We start from the raw sequence: 23,273 nt of genomic DNA on the forward strand, positions 1-23,273 counted from the left end.
ATGGTCATTGTTAATACCATCTCACAAAATTATTGGATTTTTACCAAATTAAAAGGCAAACCTTTCAAGATTTCATATGGCCTTTTGTTTTTCCTCTCTGCCTGTCTTTACCCCTCCTTCCTCATTCTCTCACCTTTTCTATCACTTAGTCTGCAAGAATCTCACTTTACTTACCTTGGTATCTAAGTCCACGGTACTCTAGTGTCCCCTACTTCTATAGCTGCTTTGCCCTCTGACCCTTCTCCTGGAGTCCACAGAAATGGCCAATGGTTTTAACTGGACAAAAACATTAAACCCTAAGGGCCTGGAGTAGATGTTTAGGCTCTTCTGTGAGAACATTCATTGTACAGGTATAGAATTAGGCTAAAGACCACAAAGTTGGATCAGATATTTCACAAGTATTTTGGGTTTCCCAGAATGAGATCATGATTTGGACATGACAACCCAGATATTTCTATTTTACCATCCAAAATATTTCAATAAAAAATTTTGTTTTTCACGTAAATTACAAATATTAGGGCATTTCTCTTAATATCTTTTTCTATATGTACAATCCAATCAGTGGTGGTTTTAAAAAATTCTTAGACCAATAACCAAAGAAACAGAAACTCAAAGAATCAACCATTTAAATTATAAGAAAACACAGCTTAATTATAATAATTCAAATAGTAATATAATTTCATTATAGTGTTTTTTTTGCACATAGTAGGTCCTCAATAAAAAATTGTTGAATGGGTAACTTGAAAAACAGAAAACATGCCAGAATCATAATGGATATGTTGATTATGTCCCTCTTTACAAAAGAACTAAATAAATGATCTAGAATTGATGCTCCTAGAGTGTAAATATAAGCAGGATTTAGCTATAGTCTTCTAGCAATGCCCTTATTAAGTAATGCAGCCTCAGTGAAATCCACTAAAGTGTTTTCCCCTGTTTGAACTATGTATTTTTATCTTCATTTTACAAATGAATGAAATGAGACTGAAAAAGATTAAATAACTGGCCCAAATGTTCACAGTCAAAGCAGATACACTAATACTTAACTTCAGTATGTCCCTTCTGAAAGTTCATGTTCATTATCCATCTCCACACTGTGATCGAGTAAGAAAGGACCACAAATGTGGTCCTTGGGGCAGAACCAGAACAGAGAGTCTAAGTCAGAAAGAAAAGAACCTCTGGCTCTTTAAAAATTCTAATCAAGAGCAAAGATTTGCTCTCCTTGGACAATCTTTAATAGGGGCTTACAACCTTCATGGAAACCTTTAAGAACAACACTATAACATGTTAGTGAGAGGATGCTTTTAGCAAAAGAAGAAAATGTATTGTGGGAAGGAGAAGGAAGGGCTGCTTAGTGAGTCATACCCAGAAGTAGTGAGTGGTTTTCTAAGTCTCATAAAACCACCAATATTCTTAGCAATGAGGTTGAACGTTCTGAATTTTGCCAACATGATCTTCCAGAGTCTGGTTAAACAAACAAACAGACAGACAAAATATGTCATTTCCCCTTACGTTTTTTAAACTAAAAAATGGGTGGGGGGGTGTGAAACCTCCTGCATACCCCCTGAACCATGACACTTTGAGCCACATCATAATCCATTTTTTGCTCCATTCCGTTACATGTGAATTGTCCCAAAGTGCACAAATTTCTCAGTGCGATTTCAGGGCATCTTTGCTCTGCTCTATCGTTTCTACTTCTGCATGTGGTTTTTATTCCTGATAAAATCAGGTAAGTTGGCATTTTAGCACTGAGTTTTCCACTTAGGCACTTTGGTTTTCTCCCCAGCTATGAAGTAAACTTTCAGCAATCCATTTAGAATCCTCTGGCCAGGACTAACATTGATGACTAATAGCCCCATGCTGACCAGGACTGAAGATTAAAACATGCTTCTAGAACAAAAGAGAAAATGCCTTTGGTCATTTTTATCATCAGAACTCTTTGTCTGCTTCTGACTCTTTGCCCCAGGATTCAAGGATTGTGAATAAGTAGCATGAGGTTCTCAATTAGTAGTGTGTGAGTTATCTCTCATAAGCAAATTAGGGAAAAGAATGAAACAGCCACTGAGGAAAATCATTGCAAGGAACAATTAGCTTGATGTTCTTGCCTGCCTCTTCTATTCAAAAGCCAGCAGCTGCATTTATAAAATCTCCTGTAAGTGTCTACTGTCAATTCCTGCAATCCAAGCTCTCAGGAGTATAGTTTGTCCCCCAGCAAGAAGATAATAGCTAGCACAAACCAAGAAATGTCCAAATGAAAAGTGACCCCACGCTGTGCTAAACCCACTGAGCCTTATCTGATTAGACATTGCTACACAGTACAGAAGCTTCTCTCTACGGGCTCATGTGTTGGGCTGTAGACCAAGATTGTCAATGCCACCAGAGGCTAATGTTGCAGCTACACCATTGCCTCCTTTAAGTAAACTCTCCGGGGGAGCTAATGAGGGAGGCAGGGGGACAAAATAGTGAAAAAGAGTACCATTTGTTTAGTGTAGAATACCTAATCATCAACTTTGGGTTCACTTAAAAGCTACGGGAGGGAGAGGAGAGCGGGGAATGAAAGAATTTGATTTCCAATTGTATTGGATGGTATGTGTTTTATACTTGTTTCTTTTAAATGTTTTATCAGCATCTTTACTGTCCAAGTTGATGAAGACAGAAGGCATATGCAAAACCTGACAATAGAGCAGGCGATCGAAGTGAAAAAGCTTTTTGTTGGCGGTGCACCACCTGAGTTTCAACCTTCCCCGCTCAGAAATATTCCTCCTTTTGAAGGCTGTATATGGAACCTTGTTATTAACTCTGTGTGAGTGAATCTGCTTGTTATTTATTTATTTTTTTAATGTGGGAATATTGTTGTATCCACACGGTCCAAAACCATGGGGCAAAGGAAACAGTGAAGAGCTTTAAATTATAGAAAATTGCACCGATGGCCATTAAAAAGGGGGCTGGGGTTATTTTAATTGTGAAGAAGCAAGACAATGAAAATTAAGAAAAATAAGAAATATTTCATTTTAATTACATTCCACTAGCCCTGTGGACTTTGCACAGCCTGTGTCCTTCAAAAATGCAGACATTGGTCGATGCGCCCATCACATACCCCGCGAGGATGGAGATGGAGAAGTTCCAGCTGAAACAGTTATCCAGCCAGAGCCAGTTCCTACCCCAGCCTTCCCAACACCCACCCCAGTTCTGGCACATGTAAGTGTTTTTAGCCCACTACTTTCTAATTCCTAGTCATTTTAAGAAGGAAGATTATCCAGGGCACTTACTATTCTCTCTTGCTAGAATTGAAGGCTGGTTAACCTGCCTATGAAAGCAAATTCTCCTTACATATTCCTTGGCTTGCTTTTATTTGTATATCCGTCCTCCTTTAATGCCCCTGTATATAAAATGGCACACATTTTCAGATGAAAACACAGAAATGCCTTTAGGATCAAGAATAAAATCCACCTATAATACCACCACACAGAGGCAACCCTATCTGTAGTTTACGTACTAGATCTCAATTTGCTTTTAAAAACTGCTAATACATAAAACTGTTTCTAAACATCATGTAAGTATGATTATATAAGTGCTTACGTGTGTGTCTGTGTGCATGCAAAGACACAAAATATTTCAGAGTATGGGAGGTAGTAGTATATCCTTGATTAGAGCAGCAGCCCCAGAATCAGACTGCCTGAATTCGAATCCTAGCACTCTTAACCTACTGCCGGTATGAATTTCGAATCTACTTAGCCAGTCTGTTCCTCAGTTTCCTCATCTGTACAATGAGGATATTAACAACACATGCATCAAAGAGTTATTACAAGGATTTAAAAAGATAATGTTTGTTAAATGCCTAGTATATACTAAACCTTTAATAAATGACATGGTTACTATATAGTAATAATTATAATGACAGCCTTAAGGGTTTACTATGTGCCTGCTACTACCTAAACAATTTCCATTCAATATTATATGTAATTTTTGTAACAGCTCTGTAACTATATATGTAATTCCAGTGTTAGTTGTGTTGATAAGAACTAGCCAGCCTCAGTAACTCACCCAATGCCACAGCCAGTAAACAATGGGATAAGAATTTTATCCATGGGGTCTGGCTCTAGAATCTGGCCCCTTATGACTGCAACACTACCTTTACAACTTATTTTACTTCTTCCAATTGTGGACCACTTAGAGTGTTTTCAGTTTTTCACTGTTAGAAACTATATTCTGTTGAACACTCTGTATAAGAAACTCTCATTGTTTCTGATTATTTTTTAAAAATAGATTCTTAGTGAATTACGAGGCCAAATGATGAATATGCCTAAGGCTCCCAAAACATATATCTGAATTGCTTTTTCTAATGGTTCTATTAATTTACATTCTCACTATCAGCATATCAGAGAGCATAGATCTCACTACACCCTTGACAACACATGCATCATATTTACAATTCTTCCTGATTGATGGGTTGAGTTATGTTGAGTGCAGATTTTGAACACTCTTGAATATTTCATTCTCTTCTTTAGTTTCCATGATGGAAATGGTAGTTCTGTACAGAGGTATGCTCCTTGCCACTAGACATGCTGATTAAATGAGAAGCCAAATAATCATCTTTCAGGAAAACCAGTTGTTTACTCCAAGCATCATTTTATCCTCTGCAAAATATGGAGAGTACACTTACCTTGCCTATCACATGGGATTACTGTAATAATTAAATGAGATATTATATGTGGAAGTCCTTTGATAATATACACACAAATGAAACTGAAACAGAGTCATAGATACAGAGAACAGGTTGCCAGAGGGGAGAAGAATTGGAGGACTGAATGAAAAAAGTGAAGCGATTAAGAAGTACAGATTGGTAGTTACAAAACAGTTATGGGGATGTAAAGTACAGCCTAGGGAATAGAGCCAATAATACTATAATTACTATGTATGGTGCCAAGTGGGTACTGGAACTATCAGGGGGAACCCTTTGTAAAGTATATGATTGTCTAACCACTATGCTGCACACCTGAAACTAATACAAAATAATACTGAATATAAACTGTAATTGAAAAATAAAAATTTTTAAATGTTAGAGGTTTCACCATTCATTTTATAACAAATATTAAAACCTACTAAATGCAAAGGTGAATAAGATACCATCATGTACAAGCCAGAGAGAGGAAGAGAGAGAGAGAGGGAAGGAGAGACAGAGAGAGAGAGAGAGAGAGAGAGAGAGAGAGAGAGAGAGAGGGAGAGAGAGGCTAAAAGACAGAGATTTGAGAAAGAGATATTAACATAAACCACACAATAAGCAAATATGTGTGGAGGTCAGTCAAGATCAGTGCTGAGTGGGAGCTGCAGACAGAGCCCACTAGCTTTCAAAACTGAAATTTGAAAGCATGACAGGGGACACCATTAAACTCCACCCAAACAAAATGGCTAGTGGTACCTACAAGGGTGAAATAAGGTCTATCGAATGCAAATTTTAGTATGTCACCATACTCTACTATTTTAAATCTTTCCACTGAAACAATATAAAATAATGATGACATACTTAAAACATACACGAGGAAAACATTTTTTTAAGTCAGAATTTAGATTTAAGAATTTATTTAAGAATTAAGACTCAAAAGATAAGTCCTGAAGTGGGAACTGCCTGTGTCTGAGTCCCCTGCTTGTTTGAGCACCATTGACAGGAGCCGCCTCCTATTCCCTCTTCTTTGATTTCCTTTTCTCCAGCACACACCTCCCACCAGCAACGGGCAGCACAGGACAGTCACTATGCTCAAGGGCAATTTCAGAGTGTCTTGAGAAATCCCTACCCTGTGAAATGGATTATGTCAATCCGATTATTACTACATGCAGAACATCACAGATCGGAGAGCATTTTAAGCATATTATCTCATTTGATAGTGTGGTAGCATCTTCTCTTTAGACTGCTCTCTTAATCTCTGGCCCCCTTTGGGATGAGTAAAACATTTGCACAAATATATGTGGATGTTTCCCATGGAGGATGGCGTGGGGTGGGAGTAAGTAGGAGACTGGCCTTGTAGTATTACAGAAATTTGTCAAAATGTGACACATTCTCTACGAGTATCTGCAGTGTTGATAGTGAGTTTTTATAACCAGCATGGCTTGCATGGATTTGCATACAACAAGCAGACTTCATTTTTTTTCACTTGAATATTATTAGAAAGCTGAACCTTCAAGTTTAAAATGTGAGCACTAAGAAGAGTAATGTAAGTAGCCATGAAGGGTCCCTGTGCTGTTAAGGGTTCTTGGGAGATGGAGGACAAAAGTGAGCAGAGAAGGAAAAAATAGAGCAAAGAAAGCTATTTCTCCAGCAGCTTTAAAGCTATAAATTGAAAAGCTAAGTACAGTCTAGACCGAAGGATAAATCGATTGGATACTGATATGTATTTAAAGGAAACACACAGTTTTCCATACTGTAAACAATCTCTATTCGGGCATTAGTGTGTAAATATTACTGCAAATGCCCAATACTTAACAAAAGAGCTCATGTGCAGGGAGTTAATATATTCAGCTCCTCAATAGACAGCTTGAGTGGGGATTTTATACTTCACAACATTAAAGTCACTGCTGCAAAAAGGATCTTCCACTTAGTATTCATAAAAAAAGAAGATCCACAAAGAAACACCCAACTTCTCAGATGTGATTGTAGCCCATATTTATTACAGAGGTGATTGACTCATGAGAAAAAAAAAGAAAGAAAACGGTGCCATTTTTATGATCATCTGTCATTTGGTGCTTTCAAGAACAGAGGTGCCAGTTGTGATAAATGCAATTTAAATCTCCGCTCAGTCCCAATCTAAATCCAAGGAAGGCTTACCCACCAGTCATATGCTCTCCTGAAGCCAATAACTCATTTCCAAATGTCAGCCAACAACCAGCAGTTGGAAATGACCGCTGCTGTGCTCTGACCTGAAATGAAGTGAGTGACAGTGAGGGCGAAAACGCTCTCGCTCCACCGCTAATCGGCTGCACGTGCCGCGTCCTGAACGTGGCTTTGGGAAACATCGCTTCTTTCAGATCCCTCTTTGCCCACGCCGCTGCCTCGCCAGCATGGGCATCGCCACATTAGATTCCCCCGCACCCCGGTCCTCTCTGTCCACTTGTCACCTGCCAAGCAGAGACAAACAGGAAGCAGGAGGATCGCGTCCTCCTCTCCCACCACGTTTCCCGGAGAGGTCCCTGTAGTACTTTAAACAACTCCCACAAGGTGGCAGGCTTGTAACATGTTGAGATAGATGAGCCTCTTCTGATCCGGAGATTTTCTTTAATTATTATTGTTTTAATACATTTCAGAGATCAGTGTTTCCAAAATAACACAAGTGGAGTATCACATCCATTAAAATGACGCCTCCTCTCAAGCTTACATGGACTTGGAGGAGGAAGATTGATCTTGACACAACCGTTCTTTGAAGGGTTCTTAAAATTAGGAGACCCCTCCTCCTACCCCTCTTTCTTAGCTTAGATTTCTATGGGAAACAGGGTTGAAAATGTCCTTAATGATCAGATCGTTTTATGAATGTGGAAACCACAAGGCACTTTTTGTTTCATCTCACAAGTTCCCCTTTTATATGTTAGAAGGAAAAAAGACTGTTGAGAGGCGGGGTGAGCAGCTCCACCCTCTGAGGGGCCTGCTCGGGGAGGAGGAGAAGGCAGCTGGCAAACCACCGGGAGCCTGCCCTCCCTGGTTTCAGACGCACCCGAGGCAAAGTGACACAGAGTGGAGCAGCCCCATCCAGTTCCATCTCCCGTGCCCAAGCGATAGCAGAGATATAGACGTGCAGGAAAAACATTACCAGGTTCAAGGCTGGCGAACTGTCTAACCATTTACATCTTAAAGTGTGTGTGTGTGTGTGTGCGCGCGCGCGCGCCCTCTCACCTTACACTGGCACTTCACAGTCCTCTTCCAACTGACAATTTTACATAGGAAGGTAATAGATGTTTTATTATAGCAGTATCCATATATCCATCCCATTGCAAATTAATGATAGTAAACATGAATTTGGATGTCTTTAATGAACAATGAACAATAACAGCCTGTTCTCTGAGGTTACCTAGTAGAGTGACGCATTTGTTACCAGTCTCTGCTAGGACATCGGCCAGTCTGAGAACAGCCTTTTATTAGCCACTGCTTCTGTCTGCTTCTCAAGATCTGCCTGTTGCAAAAGTGAAGCAGGAACCCCTCCAAGAGGCGCTCTTCTTCCAAAGTTTCAAGTGGGTGTGCCATGTAGTGCTTTTTAGAAGAATCCTTACTAAATCCCTTTTTTCTGGTCAAAGGTTTTTCTAAAATAATGTAAACAGGGCCTTTTTATCTGGAAAATGTGATAGTATTGACAAAGAACTGCTTTCCACTCAGCTAGCTCAGGACTAGTGTTGGACACACCTGACCGGTCTACCTAAGCCAGGTTATCATGGTGTTCAGGTCACAGTGCCCTGAACATATAAAGACAAAAGCTGTCCGTGGTCAACGGCTGCTCCCAATACCAAATCTTTACAATTGTCACTTTGATAATTTTTTTAAATTACATTAGAAAAGTTATTTTATTTATGTAATAACTAGATGAATGACCACAGTGGTTACAAAAATATAGGAATGCCCATGGGTTTCTTTTAAGTTGCACATTACTGTTCCTTAATTCCTCAGTACCCATTGACCTTTTCCATCCTCGGTTTTCAGAGCTGAGGATTTAGAGATGTTTTAGCCAAATTCTGCCCCGAATGAACTCCCAGCAGGTAGGATTCTCAGAGATTTCTAAGGACTGCTGCAGGCTGGCTGCTTATGTTTGTTGCGATGGTCCTCTGCACAGAAAATATCGTGAGAGGAAGAAAAATGATTCCAGTTCTATTAATAGCATCTTTGAAGGCTGAAACATTAAGCTACCAAAGGCTTGCTCTTTGGGCTCATTTTGCAGGCAGTGTAATGAGAAAGGGGCCACATGTTGATTCCAAGAGAGGCCATTCAGCTGTGTGAATAAATAGCACTCTGCTGTTCTACCCACTGGGTCTTTGCATGTCTGCGTAAATTCAGCAACAGCCCGCCCTTTGTAAACTGACCATCTCCTGGAAAGACAGAAGGAAATACTACTTCCATGAAGACCAATTTTATAGCCTTTCAAAGCACTTAAAGCCTTTCACCTGCTGTGGCAGAGTGCTCCATTTGTCTAAGCTCAAGAGAAAAGAGAGCCAGGCTTTTCCTCATCAAGTAAAAATTTCCTGTGTGCTGATGAGTCATCTCGGGTACACTATTTGGAAAGAACATTCTGCATCAAAAGCCTGCCTTGGGCTGTTTGAGAACCTATGCTGAGTCAGCGCTCACTGGGGCAGTGGCCCATCCAGAGCCATTAAGTGCAGACCTTAAAAACAGATGTGTTGTTTAAAGTGTGCAGGTTATTTATTTTTTCATGTACTGCATGTTCTAAAAGACTTCCTAAGCAGCTTGTGCATTGAGCTATTTTGTGAAAATAAAGAAGAGAGAAAGGAATTGTGGCGTGGCGTGGTAATTTGAGTCTTGATTAGCTATTGAGCTGAGGATTACAGTAGCTAAATATGGTTCACCCCGCCAAGACTCAAGACCGGCTATTATAATTTGCAGGGACCAGAGCAAATGAAGATGCAGGGCCCCTTGTTCAAAAATTACTCAGGATTTCCAGTTAGTGAGAGCAGAGCTTAAAATGAGTTGCTGTGCAGGTGCCATGCCTCTGAAGCTGGTCCCGTGTCAAGCTCTCCCTCACAAGCACCCTAGGAAGTTGATCTTTGAACAGTGGCAGTTGAAATGGTGTATGGTGAGTTACATTTTTAAAAAGTGCTGGGTTGCCTAGCAACTGCTTAAGGACCTGAATGGGCTGACTTACAAGTTCAGATACACCATCTTGAAAGTCTAATTCATGGAAACCTTCTAGTAGACCGACAATTTTCAAGAAAAAAGTAATATAGTGGGAGATAGATATGGGGAGGGCAAAAGGGAACCCATTTTTCTACTCTCATAACCCAGTAGCTAGCTTGTCATTTTTCCTGTTCAATCTTCTAAGAATAAAGCTCTTCATAACTGAAAAAGGAATTCCAGTTTTCTCAGAAATACAAGCAACGTTTTTCTTTAGAGGATAATGAAAACATGAATTAATCAATGAATCTTTATTTGGCAATTCAAGGGTGCAATGTAAGAAAACTGATTCACATTCACCAAACATTTAGTAAGTACCTGCTATGGTGTAGAATACAGAGAGGCATGAGAGACTGGTTTTATTCTAAAGGAACTTAAAAAGATTATGTGAGAACATTAAAATATAAGAAATAGTTAGCAGCATCACACATCTAAAGGATGGAGTCCATAACGTCTCCTCTTTCTCTCCTTGGTATGTTACAGGGTCCTTGTGCTGCAGAACCAGAACCAGCTCTTTTGATAGGGAGCAAGCAGTTTGGGCTCTCGAAAAACAGTCACATTGCGATTGCCTTTGATGACACCAAAGTTAAAAACCGGTATGTACTGTTCTGAGATATGAGACAAGAACTGATAAATGGAAGTGCTGAGTATTTGCATTTATTCAAGTTTAATCAACTGCATTTATTAATAAGTGAGGTGACCTTTTTTTTTTTTTTTTTTTTAATTCACTGAATACAGAAAAGAATAGAATGTTTTCTCTGAGCCCGAGAAGACCAGTTTAGGAAATCAGCAGACCTGGCAAGTCCTCATCTTGGGAATGGTTTAACTGTCTCGTATGAAAATTCACCCAAGATGGGATGCCACTCTCTCTTAGAATAAGAATGCTGTCATTCTTCTGTTTTAATTTGCAAGCTTTTATTTCACAGCCTCACAATTGAATTTGAAATACGAACCGAAGCCGAATCAGGCTTGCTTTTCTACATGGCTCGGATCAATCATGCCGACTTTGCTACAGTTCAGCTGAGAAACGGATTCCCCTACTTCAGTTACGACTTAGGAAGTGGTGACACCAACACCATGATCCCTACCAAAATCAATGATGGCCAGTGGCACAAGGTAATTGTTCTCAGGGTGCTGGCAGTGCCCTGAAAGATGGGTATTTGGTGGCAGCCTTTGGCACTTGCCCGGAGCCAGTACTATTTGGCCAGTGCAGACTCTGACCTGGTGCTCCTGGTATGCAGCTGAGGTTAAAAATAAAGCCAGTGCTGTATACAGCTGCCAGCCTTGGGAATGTGATCAGACCTGGGTAGGTCTGTATTTGACATGCTTCATCATGGTACCATGAGATGCCATCATTGCTGTACAGCTGTGCTCCCCGAACACCTGTAGTTGAAGCATTCTCACTACTGGAAGTGGGAAATATGAACTATAAAGCATGTTAATCATAATGCTCTATGAAATCAATTTAAAGGAAGAATAGTTATTAAGATAATATTTTTCTACTTTAAAAAGGCAAAATGGCCTCTTTTTTACAAAATCATATTTGACAAAGTTAAAAGCTGGTGATACTGAAATGGACCTTAAGACTTACCCTCCTATCCCACCCCATACTGGTCTATAAAAACCAAGGGTCTGGGAATCTCTTGGATCATGTTTGAAGGGCCTTAGGGTATCATTTCTGCCAACAGTCACTTGGAATTACTTTTAAAACTTTGACCTTACATCCAGAAGCTGGTACAATTGTGGGCACAAAAGGCTCATTTGCCAGCTTGCTGTCCTCTTTGGCATGACTACAAGTAGATAATATATTGCCCGATTAAAACAAAGACTCAGAGTTTATTTCTGCACCTGTGATAGCCTATTAAGTAGAGCTTCCCTGGGTAGACCAGTAAAATGTTTAAAAATAATGTTATTAGAGTATAATGTTATTAGGTGTTGTATTTTATATGTTAACATACTTGGACTTGTTAAGTACTCATTTAACATTTTATATGATGAACATATCATATGAAAAGCCTAAGAAACCAAGAATATATAACAAAAATGCAATGTCAACCAATTTGTTATCTTAGAAATAAAAAATGTAATCTTTGTTTTCTTGAGAGCTTATGACCTGCAAATATTGATCTTTATAAGGGTGCTCTCATTAAGGTTTATTCTCACTTTTTGGCAAATAGAATAATAAATGTGACACAAGAAAAAGATATTGTTGGGCCTCAATTTGGGATTAAGAAAAGAAGTTTAAATTCAATAAACATCCACATTTAATAAGGGGCTTTATTTTTGAAAGGTTTTTTTAGAAATTACTTTCCAAGCCAGAATAAGTGGAAAATGAGGTCTTAAAGTCTTCTCATCCCATTGTAGATGCATTTTAAAGCCATCATTGTAGTCCAGCATTTTACAGGGTTCCACGCTCCTTTTTCTAAATTCAGACTCAAGGTTTTTATGCTGAAGCCAGTTTCACACCCTTTTTTCAGTCTATCCCAGAAGATAATTTCTCCACCACTGCAGTTTCAGCATCAGTCAGCTTTCCATCTTCCTCCCGACTTTGTCCTAATCAGCGGCTACAGAAAGAGCAGTGCAGCCTGGATGCGCTGCCCTTCTGTCAATTCTGTAGGAGAAGGACTGTTAGGCAGAGGGATGCACCATACCTGAAATTGTGCTGTGGAGACCAGGATTTGCTCAATCAAACTAATGCACTTTTAAAAACAGGCATGAATTTTGCAGCTCACATAATCATGACAGGGCTCTCAATCTGCCCGGTTCCTTACAACATGCTTACTTGGCAACCTGTAGAAGAGTCTTCGATCTAAAACTTACCCAGGAAGATTTTATACTCTTTCAGAAATGGCAGTAATGGAAAAACAAAACAAAACAAAAAAATAGAGTTTGAGATTTTCTGTAAAATAGCTTTAATTTCACTTATATTATGGGCTTAGCACATACTAGGCACTCAGTAAGTTATTTTGCTTTTCCTCGGGAATATCCATAAAGTTCTTACATGTTATCTTCAGCATATTTAAATCTGTTCATGATTGGCATTAATGGCTCCTCTTCTTTTTATAGATTAAGATTATGCGAACTAAACAAGAAGGAATTCTTTATGTAGATGGTGCTTCCAACAGAACCGTCAGTCCCAAGAAAGCTGACATCCTGGATGTTGTGGGAATGTTGTATGTTGGTGGTCTACCCATCAACTACACTACCCGAAGAATCGGTCCAGTAAGTGTCTAGTTGGGTTTTGGTTTCGTTTGTTTGTTTGGTTTTTTTTCTTTTTTTTATTTTTATTTGTGTGTGTGTGTGTGTGTGTGTGTGTGTGTGTGTGGCCTAAATAATCTGGCTGAGTCATGTATGTATTTTTAATTATCAGGTCACATTGGCCAATAACCACTTATGATTAGGTAGGAAATCACCTTTTCTGAGAAGTGACAGAAGGTCTTCTATACAAATTTGACTAGGAGAAGCAGTAGCACAGAACAGAGTGTTGATCCTGCAGCCAGACTCCCTTGGTTGGAATATCTGTATCTGCTTAACTATTGACTACTGTGTGATCTTAAGCAACTTACATAATCTTTCTTTGACAAAGTTCCCTCTTTTGTAAAATAGAATAATAATAATACCTAACAAACAGGGTTGCTGTCAAGATTAAATGAGGTTATATATTTAACATGCTTGGCAGAGTACCAACCATGGAGAAGGCATGGGACAACAAGAAAGATGATGTAGCATTGAGAGCGTTGTTTCAGAACTAGAGATTTAGCAAATATTGGCAGGTGCGGTATTGAGATTATAGTTATTCAATACTGGGTTCAGAATTTGAAGTCTTAGCAATTTTGTAAATTAATGTTTACAAATAATTTTTTGTCCGAATATGTGTCCTGGCTTGTTTTGGAAAGCATTATTTTAAGTAGCCCAGGGGATTCATGTTTTTAGAGAACCCACTGCATATAAATGTGATACATTTCCATACTCAAATCAGAGCACAGGATGATGTAGAGATGTTCTTCATCAAAGACCATTATTCATCATCGTAGTTATAATTTTCAGTACTTGGCTCCTCTTACGGATGATCATTATTGCCTTCCTTTCATAGAGTTGGATATGCCACCTAACCCTATCAAAATGAGAGCCTCTGAAGTGAGATTTTTATTTTATATTTCATCTGGTTTTAGGGATGCAAAAGTAATTAAATTGCATCTCTAAAACCAGATGAAATATAATGGGGCAGAGTATGATTGATTTACTTTTATAGTCCCTAAACTTTGGATGTTTTGTTTCATATTTTCAGGTTTTATGTGTATGTATGTGCACTTTCTTAGGAAAAGGTTCAGTGCTTTCATTAGCTTTTCATAAGGAAGAAACACTGAACAAAACCTAATTATCTTTTCAAACAGAATTTGAACATAGATTATGACAAAATGTGTATTGAGTAAGGTTAATAAATATTAAAGACATATAGGCTAATTAAAAGTTATGATACACATATGGGATGGTAGGTCTGTGCAGTATTTGGAATATCGGAACGATCACGTCCAGGCTAGATACATCCCAGTTGAGAAGTGCATCACAGGATTTTCTGTGCTCATGCTGTGAAGGCTGGGGTGATAGTGCAGATCCAGGAAGTTTGCTTTAAGATAAATGGCTGATAATTATACGCTTAGAGCTCCCCACAAATGATTGCATTCCACATAGAGGCAAAAACCAGATTTTCTTTATTCTGACCTGAATAATAGGTGACCTACAGCATTGATGGCTGCATCAGGAATCTTCAGATGGCTGAGGCCCCTGCTGATCTTGAACAGCCGACGTCCAGCTTCCAAGTTGGAACTTGTTTTGCAAATGCTCAGAAAGGAACATATTTTGATGGAACAGGTTTTGCCAATGCAGGTGAGTTGCTTTCGTTTGCTTCCTGTTGAATATTAATGAGGTACAAATATTAACTTCCTACTTGTGTAGAAGCATAAAAGTCCCTGGGGTCCTAAACTAGAATCCTTTATTTAAGCCAGAAATAAAAACATGCAGAAGTAATAAAAAAAATGCCTCTTAAGGATTAATGTATCTGATTCTGATAAAAACTAATAGAAGAAATAAAAGGCCATTTAGAAAGTTTATTTCATCTTTTCCCCTGGAGATCAATAACAGCAAAATAGATGTAATTCTGCAAGAAGGTTCATATGTTTATACCATATAACTTATCTACTTTTAAGTTTTCCCTGTCCACCTTCATGGAGCTGAGATAACATATTTTTATTTCTTCAGTTCCTTGCACAGCTCTATTTCTTGGTCCCCCTGCCACACACACACACACACACACACACAGTGAACTCACACTGGTGTCCATTTTCTGTTGATGGTGATGATGACTGAGCCCTTCCCATGACTTTCTTTAAGTATCCCCCCCTTTCCAATGAACATTTCCAGTGCAGATCTGAATCACTGAGAGTGAAGCCACAATTTAAAAAGAAAAATATGAAATAAATGCTCTAGAATAAGAAAAAATATGACAACATATATTAAGGTAGAATATTCAGTCCCGTGGTTACCACAGACACATGCATTTGTTCATTAGAAAAAAAAATTACTGAACACATACTATGTAGGAGTCATCATGGTCCACAGAAGTAAATAAGATGTTGTTTCTGTCATCAAGAATATACTATCAATAGATAAGATTCCACATGCTTATAAATCACAAAAAAAGCAAATGAAATGTATAAAAACTATAAAAAACATGCAAGAAGGTTCTGTGAATATTTAAAAGAACAATTAATTTTGGTTGGGAAATTAGGAAAGATTTTATGGAGAAACTAATATTTGTGTGAGAATTTAAAAGATGAGTTGAACACTCACATGCCAAAGTTTTCAGATATAAAAGAGCGGGACCTTCCAACACATAGCACAGGTAGAAACTTCACCTATGCAGAAGCAGAAAACAGAAAAACACAGGATATGTTAAACATTGAAATATTGAGGTGTTAAGATGAACCCCAAATTCCATGTGCTGTGAAAATCCAAAGCCTTCTGCAAAATTTCTGCAAATGCCCAGATGGCTAGCACTCTCTTGGTCGGATCTGATGGCAAACTTCAGCCTCAGTTTCGGCAGTTAGATTGACATGCCATCCTGGTTGGAAATCAAACTGGGCCAGAAAATTAGACCTGCCTCTGTTTCCAACAAATCCTGCCCTCCCTGCCACACACAGTGTAATATTATCTATGTAAGACCTGCATGGTCAGAGGAGGGTATGTCACTGGAAAATGTCCAACTTCAATTTAACCCCTTGACATCTTTGTTTCTAAAAGCTTTCCAGCCACTCAGTCACTGGGGTTTTAACAGCCTCCTTACTCCTGCTGTCCTCCGCTGAACTGTCTGATGCTGTTCCTCTCTTTTCCTTAATGCTCCCTTTCAGGAACAGAAACACAATCCTCCTATTTTGTCTTGCAGAACAACTCAGCTTTTCCTACCCTTTGCTCTTAAAATCAACTCTAACCCTACCTTTGCCCATCCAAACCCACCAAGGTTCTCAGTAGAATCTTGGATGTAACAGGTACCACCCTTCGGTTGTGTTTACATATAGCTTTTTGTTTGTTTGTTTTACAAATAAGTGAATAAATAGAAGACATAGAGAAACTTCCCATGAGTGTTTCCCTAATACTCCATGCAGTTGGTAGGATCTAGTCCTGTCTTAATGAGTCACTTTGTTTCTAAGAGGCATGTTTTAAATACATGCTAAAAGAGTAAATAAACCAATGAATCAAATATGAAAAATTATAGAGGAAAGACTTGAAAAGTCTGTTTTTGTCCCAGAATCTTCTCCTTCAAAATCGTACTTGCAATTCCTTTTCTTATTACTGAGCACCATTTGGAAGTGGCCCAGTAAAATTTTGCTGACTAACCTCTTAAATGCTTGACTTAACCCTACAGCAGGACTTCTGGCATAATCATACCTGGACGTGCGATTCTTTGAGTCAGTCTCAGTGTGCGTTCTTTATTCACTCCTTCAACAAATATATATTAAACCCCCACTAGGTGCCACATACTTTGGGAGACACAGGGATAAAATGGTGAGTGATATGGACAAAATCATCGCCCTCACAGATTTATATTCCAGGAGAGAAGATAGCCAAGAAAATAATAATTATCAAGTGTGTTACATAATATATGATAATAGTGGAAGTGTAAGACACAGAAGAGTCTGGAACTTACAGTTATTTAATTGGCTAACGTCTAAATTGAAATCTAGTAAAACTGTACCATTATGCAGATTTGAATTAACGATCCCTAAACTCTAATCTACAATATTCTGTTAAATCTTTATTTGACAGTTGGTGGGTTCAAAGTGGGATTGGATCTTCTTGTAGAATTTGAATTTCGCACAACTAGAACCACCGGCATTCTCCTGGGAATCAGCAGCCAAAAAATGGATGGAATGGGTATTGAAATGATTGATGAAAAGGTAAGCATCAGCTGTCGAAATATTTCTGATTTCTTCATGATATTTTTGTTCAGATGCAGAAACTTTATTTCAAAGCTTGAGTCTTTGTTTGGAGAAAGCTAGATTTTTTCTTTTCATTCTTCTGGATTATTCCAATTACAGTAGTCTCTCACTGTATCGTGGTTCACTCATCACGGCCTCGCTGTATCGCAGCATTTTTAAAAATATTATATTTAATTATTTATCGTGGATTTTTCACTATTATCATGGGATTTTACAGTGCTGTATACGTACATCGTTAAAGTTATGTAGGTTTAAGAGTGTAGAATAAATGTAAGGTTCCTACTTCGCAGGGGTGTATGGAATGTAATAACAGCAATAAGTGAGGAAATACTGTATATGTGATTTCAATACCCTTATTTTGTAGACCAATGTAAACTTTAAATGTGTTAATACTACAATAAGCCAAATATGTTGACTAATAATGGACTGAATAGTTTTAGATCTCAAGTTCTTACTGTGTTACCAAGTTATTCTCCTATTTGTGAATACATAGTCTATGAAATTTGATTTTACTGGGGGAGAAAAGGAGGGTTCTTGGGTTGTCTAAAATCAGTCTTTTTTTCTTATAATAATAGGTGGCTAGCTGACATTGGTTCCCTAACTTTTATTTAAAAGCATACAGATATCTCAAAAACAAGAGAAAATTAGTAATAAATTTATATTAGTATAATCTAAAATATTTTGTAAATTTGCTTACAAAGGATAATCTAATGTAAACGCCTCCTTACTGTCTATGAACAGCCACCTGCAATGGGACAGATCTGTTTGTATATACTCTGTACTGTAAGTAAAAAGAAGAAGACAATGCAAGAAATTTTACAAGTTTTCTTTCTGGCTATTAAATAAAAATCATACTTCAGCTCTGTTCATAGTTCCACTCAGAGGGTATTGTTGCCTCCCAAGAAGAAACACTGCATCATGACTTAAAATATGCTTTCCTTTGCTTCCTCCCTCCCCCCTCTGCCTTCAAACCATCGTCAAAGGCAATAAAGCAAAAAGATCCAAGAGCACAGAGGCCGAAAGGAGAACAAATAAGCAACATTTAATAGTTTTGCCAGATTTTCAAAACATACTTTCCCTATATCTTGTTGGAATAGGCTTCATTTCATCACCTGCTTATAATCTCAGTTACCACCAACTTGTCAGTGAGTGTATCAGGTTCCATTACAATGCATGTGGATTTCTCACCATGCTCCTTTTATATGCAAAATCCTGTTATTACAAACTCCACCTTATATGGTAAAATCTTAACTCCTATTTCTATCACTGTATAGTTTACAAACCTTTCACCTATTTACTTGTACTTTTAATCTTTTTAAAACTCCTGTTGCTTTTACTTTGTCAAATGTGTTGCCCGATTGATTCTTTTTAGTATTTCCTTATGTTTCTTTTCTTCATCAGCTTCAAAAGAATTCTGTCATCTCAAATTTCAGGGACTGTTCCATGTTACTGAAAACAGATTTTTCTCATTTAGACAAGAACTACCAAGCTAAGTTCTTCATTGTTGAGAATTTAACCAGCCTTCTGGCTCAAAGTTTTTGGCACCTGTGACATAAAGCCTGCCCATCCCCCCACCCCCAAACAATAGTAATGTATGTTACTTGCAATCCTGGGTATAAAATGGAATTTGTAAAGGAAAAAAAATACATATGATTGAAACACCAAAGCTTAAATTGAAAAAACCCAATAACACTTTAAAATGAATTTGTAAGTCAAATTAACAAATCACTCTAAACATCTTATAAGAAAATTTTATAAGGTTCACCAAGAACTATCACACCCTAAAAGACCCATGGTAGAATTTTCCCTGTGTATACTAGGTCCTTTTTTTTTTTTTTTGTCAGTTAGTCTCAAATTATATTTCACATTTTCTGAAAGCAGAATTATTACTAGCTTCACACATCTTACCTACTGCTCCCAACAATGCCCAGAAGCAAAGTACATAATTTGTGACTCCAGGTCATTAAATTTGTGTTTCAGTTTACATCAAGTTTGGGGTTTTTTTGTTGTTGTTTTTTTGTTTTTTTTTTTTTTTTTTGCCCCAGTTATGTTCATTTCAAACTATTCCAGCTGATGTCTTCCCTATAGACCTGACCATTTTTATCACGTGAACCATCATTATACACTTCTAATGAAACTGTCTGTGACTGTTCCGTTTCCTGCTTTCTAGATTATGTTTCACGTGGACAATGGCGCTGGCCGATTCACTGCTGTCTATGATGCCAGGATCCCAGGGCATCTGTGTGATGGACAATGGCATAAAGTTACGGCCAACAAGATCAAACACCGCATTGAGCTGACAGTAGATGGGAACCAGGTGGAAGCCCAGAGCCCAAACCCAGCATCTACATCAGCTGATACCAATGACCCTGTGTTTGTTGGAGGTTTCCCAGGTGAGTGTTGTCTAGCCTGGCAATAATTTCTTTGCCGTGTTATGTTCATGATTTTTAAAACATTTATATTTCTATAAATGTGTCCAAGAATGTGTGCTTAAGAATATCTGCTTCCTAGCTTTAGAATCTGCTCCCATAAATAACATCTTACCTGAAATTCCCAGTGCATAAAATGAACATATTACTTTTCATGATACCCCCAAAGTTTTGTTCATGGGACAATGGACGAGAGTGAAAATGAACTTGGCTTATAAAACATATGAGGCATTTAACAGTGATTGGGGCCAGACTTGGTGTTCTTTCTGATTTTTTAAATATGAATATACCCAAGGAATCATAAAATGTTATGGAACTTATTTCCTCAAGTTCTAGAAATCATTGGGTTAAATGTAGCTAATTTCCCCCGTAAGTTATTTTAGAATTTGTATTTATATTACAAGGAAACCTGAGTAATAAATCTGCATTTGAAATCCCTCTTCAGCACATTAAAAATAGCATGGGAACCCCAGAGTTACCTACAGTGCCTATAAACAAGAGGACCCAACTTGAGAAATAAGCCAAGTGCCTCTTAATAAGTACTGTAATAATACAGACTCTTGGAATGGTCTTTCAGCATTTTGGCAAGAGAAACTTTAGTCCCCATTTATGGTACACCTCTTCTTCTTAACAAAACAAGCAAAATGTATATTCAGCAGTGGTTGACTGAGGAAAAGATACAGGAGTAATGAGGACCAATTCAGGGCTCCTCTTTCCAAAGCTGATTCTGTTTTAACAAGATCTCCTTCTGCTTCAATCAGGGTAAACCCCAAGATGGTATAAAGGAGATACATATTTCTTCATTCACAGTCTGTGACATGATATCCTAGTTAGCACCTTGTAGGCCTGCTGAGAGAAGGGGTATCTCCTTAATGAGAGATTTTGCATGAGTTTTCAACCAATTTAACTTTTGGAATGTATTTCTATAATGTAAGAAAGGAATAAAGTCCACTGAAAGCCCATGTCTTAATTCAATATTTGATCAATTGTTCTGTTTTATTAAACCAAAGTCAGTAATCATAAGTCATAACTGCAAAAGTGTTACAAATTTTTAAATTGTAAATCCCGACCAACTTATTTGTTTGTTTGATGTCTTAAAAGGTATGTCTTCAAATTTTACCATATATTACTACAAAAACATGCTCTTATATATAATAGCTTCATTTCAAAACTGAACCCGCCTTGCTTTGTTTTTCAGGTGGTCTTAACCAGTTTGGCCTGACAACCAACATTCGGTTCAGAGGCTGCATCCGATCTCTGAGGCTCACCAAAGGCACCGGCAAGCCACTGGAAGTTAACTTTGCTAAGGCCCTGGAACTCAGGGGCGTTCAACCTGTATCATGCCCAGCTACATAATAAAAATGAGTTTAACCCCAAGAAGGGTTCTTCAAAACAAGTGTATCAACTAAAACAAATATATTTTGCCTGTGTATGTTATTAAAACTAATTTGTGCATGTATATTGAATTATTTCTGTATTCAGATGGTGCTAATTCAGATCCGAGACTGAATTTTAATTCCAGTCTTTCTCAAGTTCATGAATATTAAACAATTATTTCATTCTAAATGATTCCTTGTTTGTGTTATTTGAAGGATAAAAGGCAAATGACCATAAATTGTTGAATTTGCAACATGCCCTAGAGTCATCTCAAAAATAGTTCAGATGTAATTTGTGAAGGCAATGTTTTTTGTTTGTTTGTTTGTTTTTACTAACTCCTATTAATACTTTTATCATCCTTTTCCATGTATGTCAGCTTCAGCTTTCTGTCCAGACCACTGAAACAACAGTGGATTTAGCATGTTTGGGAGGAAATCAGTTCCCATACTCCCTATGTTTGTGAGATATTAGCAAATCATTTCTCTAACCCAGGTTCATTAAAATAAAGTTTAGCTATATGAGTGAATATCTTTCTATGCTGAAGGGAGAAAAATATAGATCACGTTCAGGCCAGAGAGCTTAATTACTTGATTTTCTTGTTTGAGAATGATTTATAAGCTTTGGGTGATACCAGAACCAAGCACCAGAATGACAATTAAGCATATATTTTATGTAACAGCATTGAGGCTTTGGGCTCCAAGTTTTCAGTAACTATAACAATCTATACTAAGTAGAGAGGAATAATACTAAAATTAATTGTTTATTTACCAAAAGTCAATAAACCAGTAACTTAAAAGGAATATATCATTGGATCTTTTTAGTTGCAATATGACCTAAAAATTTCATTCCCTACAAAAATTTGTGTTTTGTGGTCATTTTACCCAGTATTTCAATTATCTTCAAAGGGGTCTGTGAGAAGAATGTCCTCAAACATATTTCATTATATTAAGAAGAAAACATTTCACTTGCCGTCTCCAGTAGAAATAGTTGTAGTCAAGTAATGTAGAACATTTAAAAGAACAACTCCCCTCACAATGGTAATTTTAACCAAAGAAGTATAACCCTCAGAGGGAAGGAAGGTGCTGTTTCTAATCAAGGAAATGGCTAACACTGTTAGCATTTTATCATGGCCAGTTGCTTGATATAATTTGTCCACACAACTTCATTCTAGACCAAGCAGTTCTCAATCATGGCTCCATTTTGGAATTACCTGGGAAGCTTAAAAGGGAAAATAAACTGCTGCCCAGTTCAGTGATTTGGATTTGGTCTAGGACATAGCCTGGGCATGAAGGTTTTTTAAAAGGCTTCCTAGGCAATTCTAAAATGCCATCCCAGAGAAGAACCACTGTTCCAATGGGAAAAATTCTCAGCTATGCCAACGAAGAGTTGTATTCATTCGAGAATCCTGTTAACTTTGTCTTGACCATTCCCATATACACACATACACATACACTCATTATTAAATCTAGTTAGTGCCTTCTGGACAACTTTTAAGTAATAAACTCTTTGAAAATGAATGTGTTTTGAAAGGGAAGGCATTACTTTTGCACTGAACACTGGCATGACTTTTGGTCTTATTCTGGATAATAAGTGGATAAACAGGAATAGAGAAGCTAGGTTCCTAAATTAAAAGCTAATTTCTTTCTTTCCTGAATGCTGAACGGGAAGATAATTTGAAAGCCAGGGTACTTAATTGGCATGCCATTAGAGTTAAACCCAGCTGAAGTCAATTTGTAGATAAGCGCATTAGAATGGTAGAGTTGGAAGGGCTCTTTAGATCAATAAACACAGTGATTCTCAACTCTAGCTAGATGTTAGAATTGCCTTGGGCTCTTAAAAAAAGAAAATAGAATAAAATCTTGCATCTGGATGTCACTCCAGGCCTTAAGGTATAATCTCTGGGTAGTGCCTTACATTTGGCATTTTCTAAACAACTGTGGTTGATTCTAATGTGCAACAAATGTTGAGGATTCCTGGGCTTTTTAGTGCCTCCATATATTAATGGGGAGAAACTAGAAGGGACCCATGGAGATTTGACAGTGTGCTCAAAGTCTACCATTAATTAGTTTCCAAGTAGACCCAAGAAAGTTGATC

General features: G+C 37.8%; 1 protein-coding gene across 1 annotated transcript in view; it reads left to right on the plus strand.

Moving 5' to 3' along the window:
- The window catches only part of LAMA2 (laminin subunit alpha 2), a 521,547-nt gene extending 500,317 nt beyond the window's left edge, over positions 1 to 21,230 (plus strand). The window contains exons 56-64 of the mRNA XM_090279831.1: positions 2,624 to 2,800; positions 3,027 to 3,195; positions 10,361 to 10,473; positions 10,804 to 10,993; positions 12,944 to 13,099; positions 14,611 to 14,764; positions 17,201 to 17,331; positions 19,544 to 19,766; positions 21,001 to 21,230. Coding sequence (XP_090135957.1) covers positions 2,624 to 2,800; positions 3,027 to 3,195; positions 10,361 to 10,473; positions 10,804 to 10,993; positions 12,944 to 13,099; positions 14,611 to 14,764; positions 17,201 to 17,331; positions 19,544 to 19,766; positions 21,001 to 21,158 — 1,471 coding nt within the window. The 3' untranslated portion in view covers positions 21,159 to 21,230. The remainder of the gene's footprint in view (positions 1 to 2,623; positions 2,801 to 3,026; positions 3,196 to 10,360; positions 10,474 to 10,803; positions 10,994 to 12,943; positions 13,100 to 14,610; positions 14,765 to 17,200; positions 17,332 to 19,543; positions 19,767 to 21,000) is intronic.
- The last annotated feature ends 2,043 nt before the right edge of the window (positions 21,231 to 23,273 follow it).

Source organism: Furipterus horrens, unplaced genomic scaffold (assembly GCF_987537825.1).
Source record: "Furipterus horrens unplaced genomic scaffold, mFurHor1.1.pri manual_scaffold_6, whole genome shotgun sequence".
NCBI classification, from domain to species: domain Eukaryota; kingdom Metazoa; phylum Chordata; class Mammalia; order Chiroptera; family Furipteridae; genus Furipterus; species Furipterus horrens.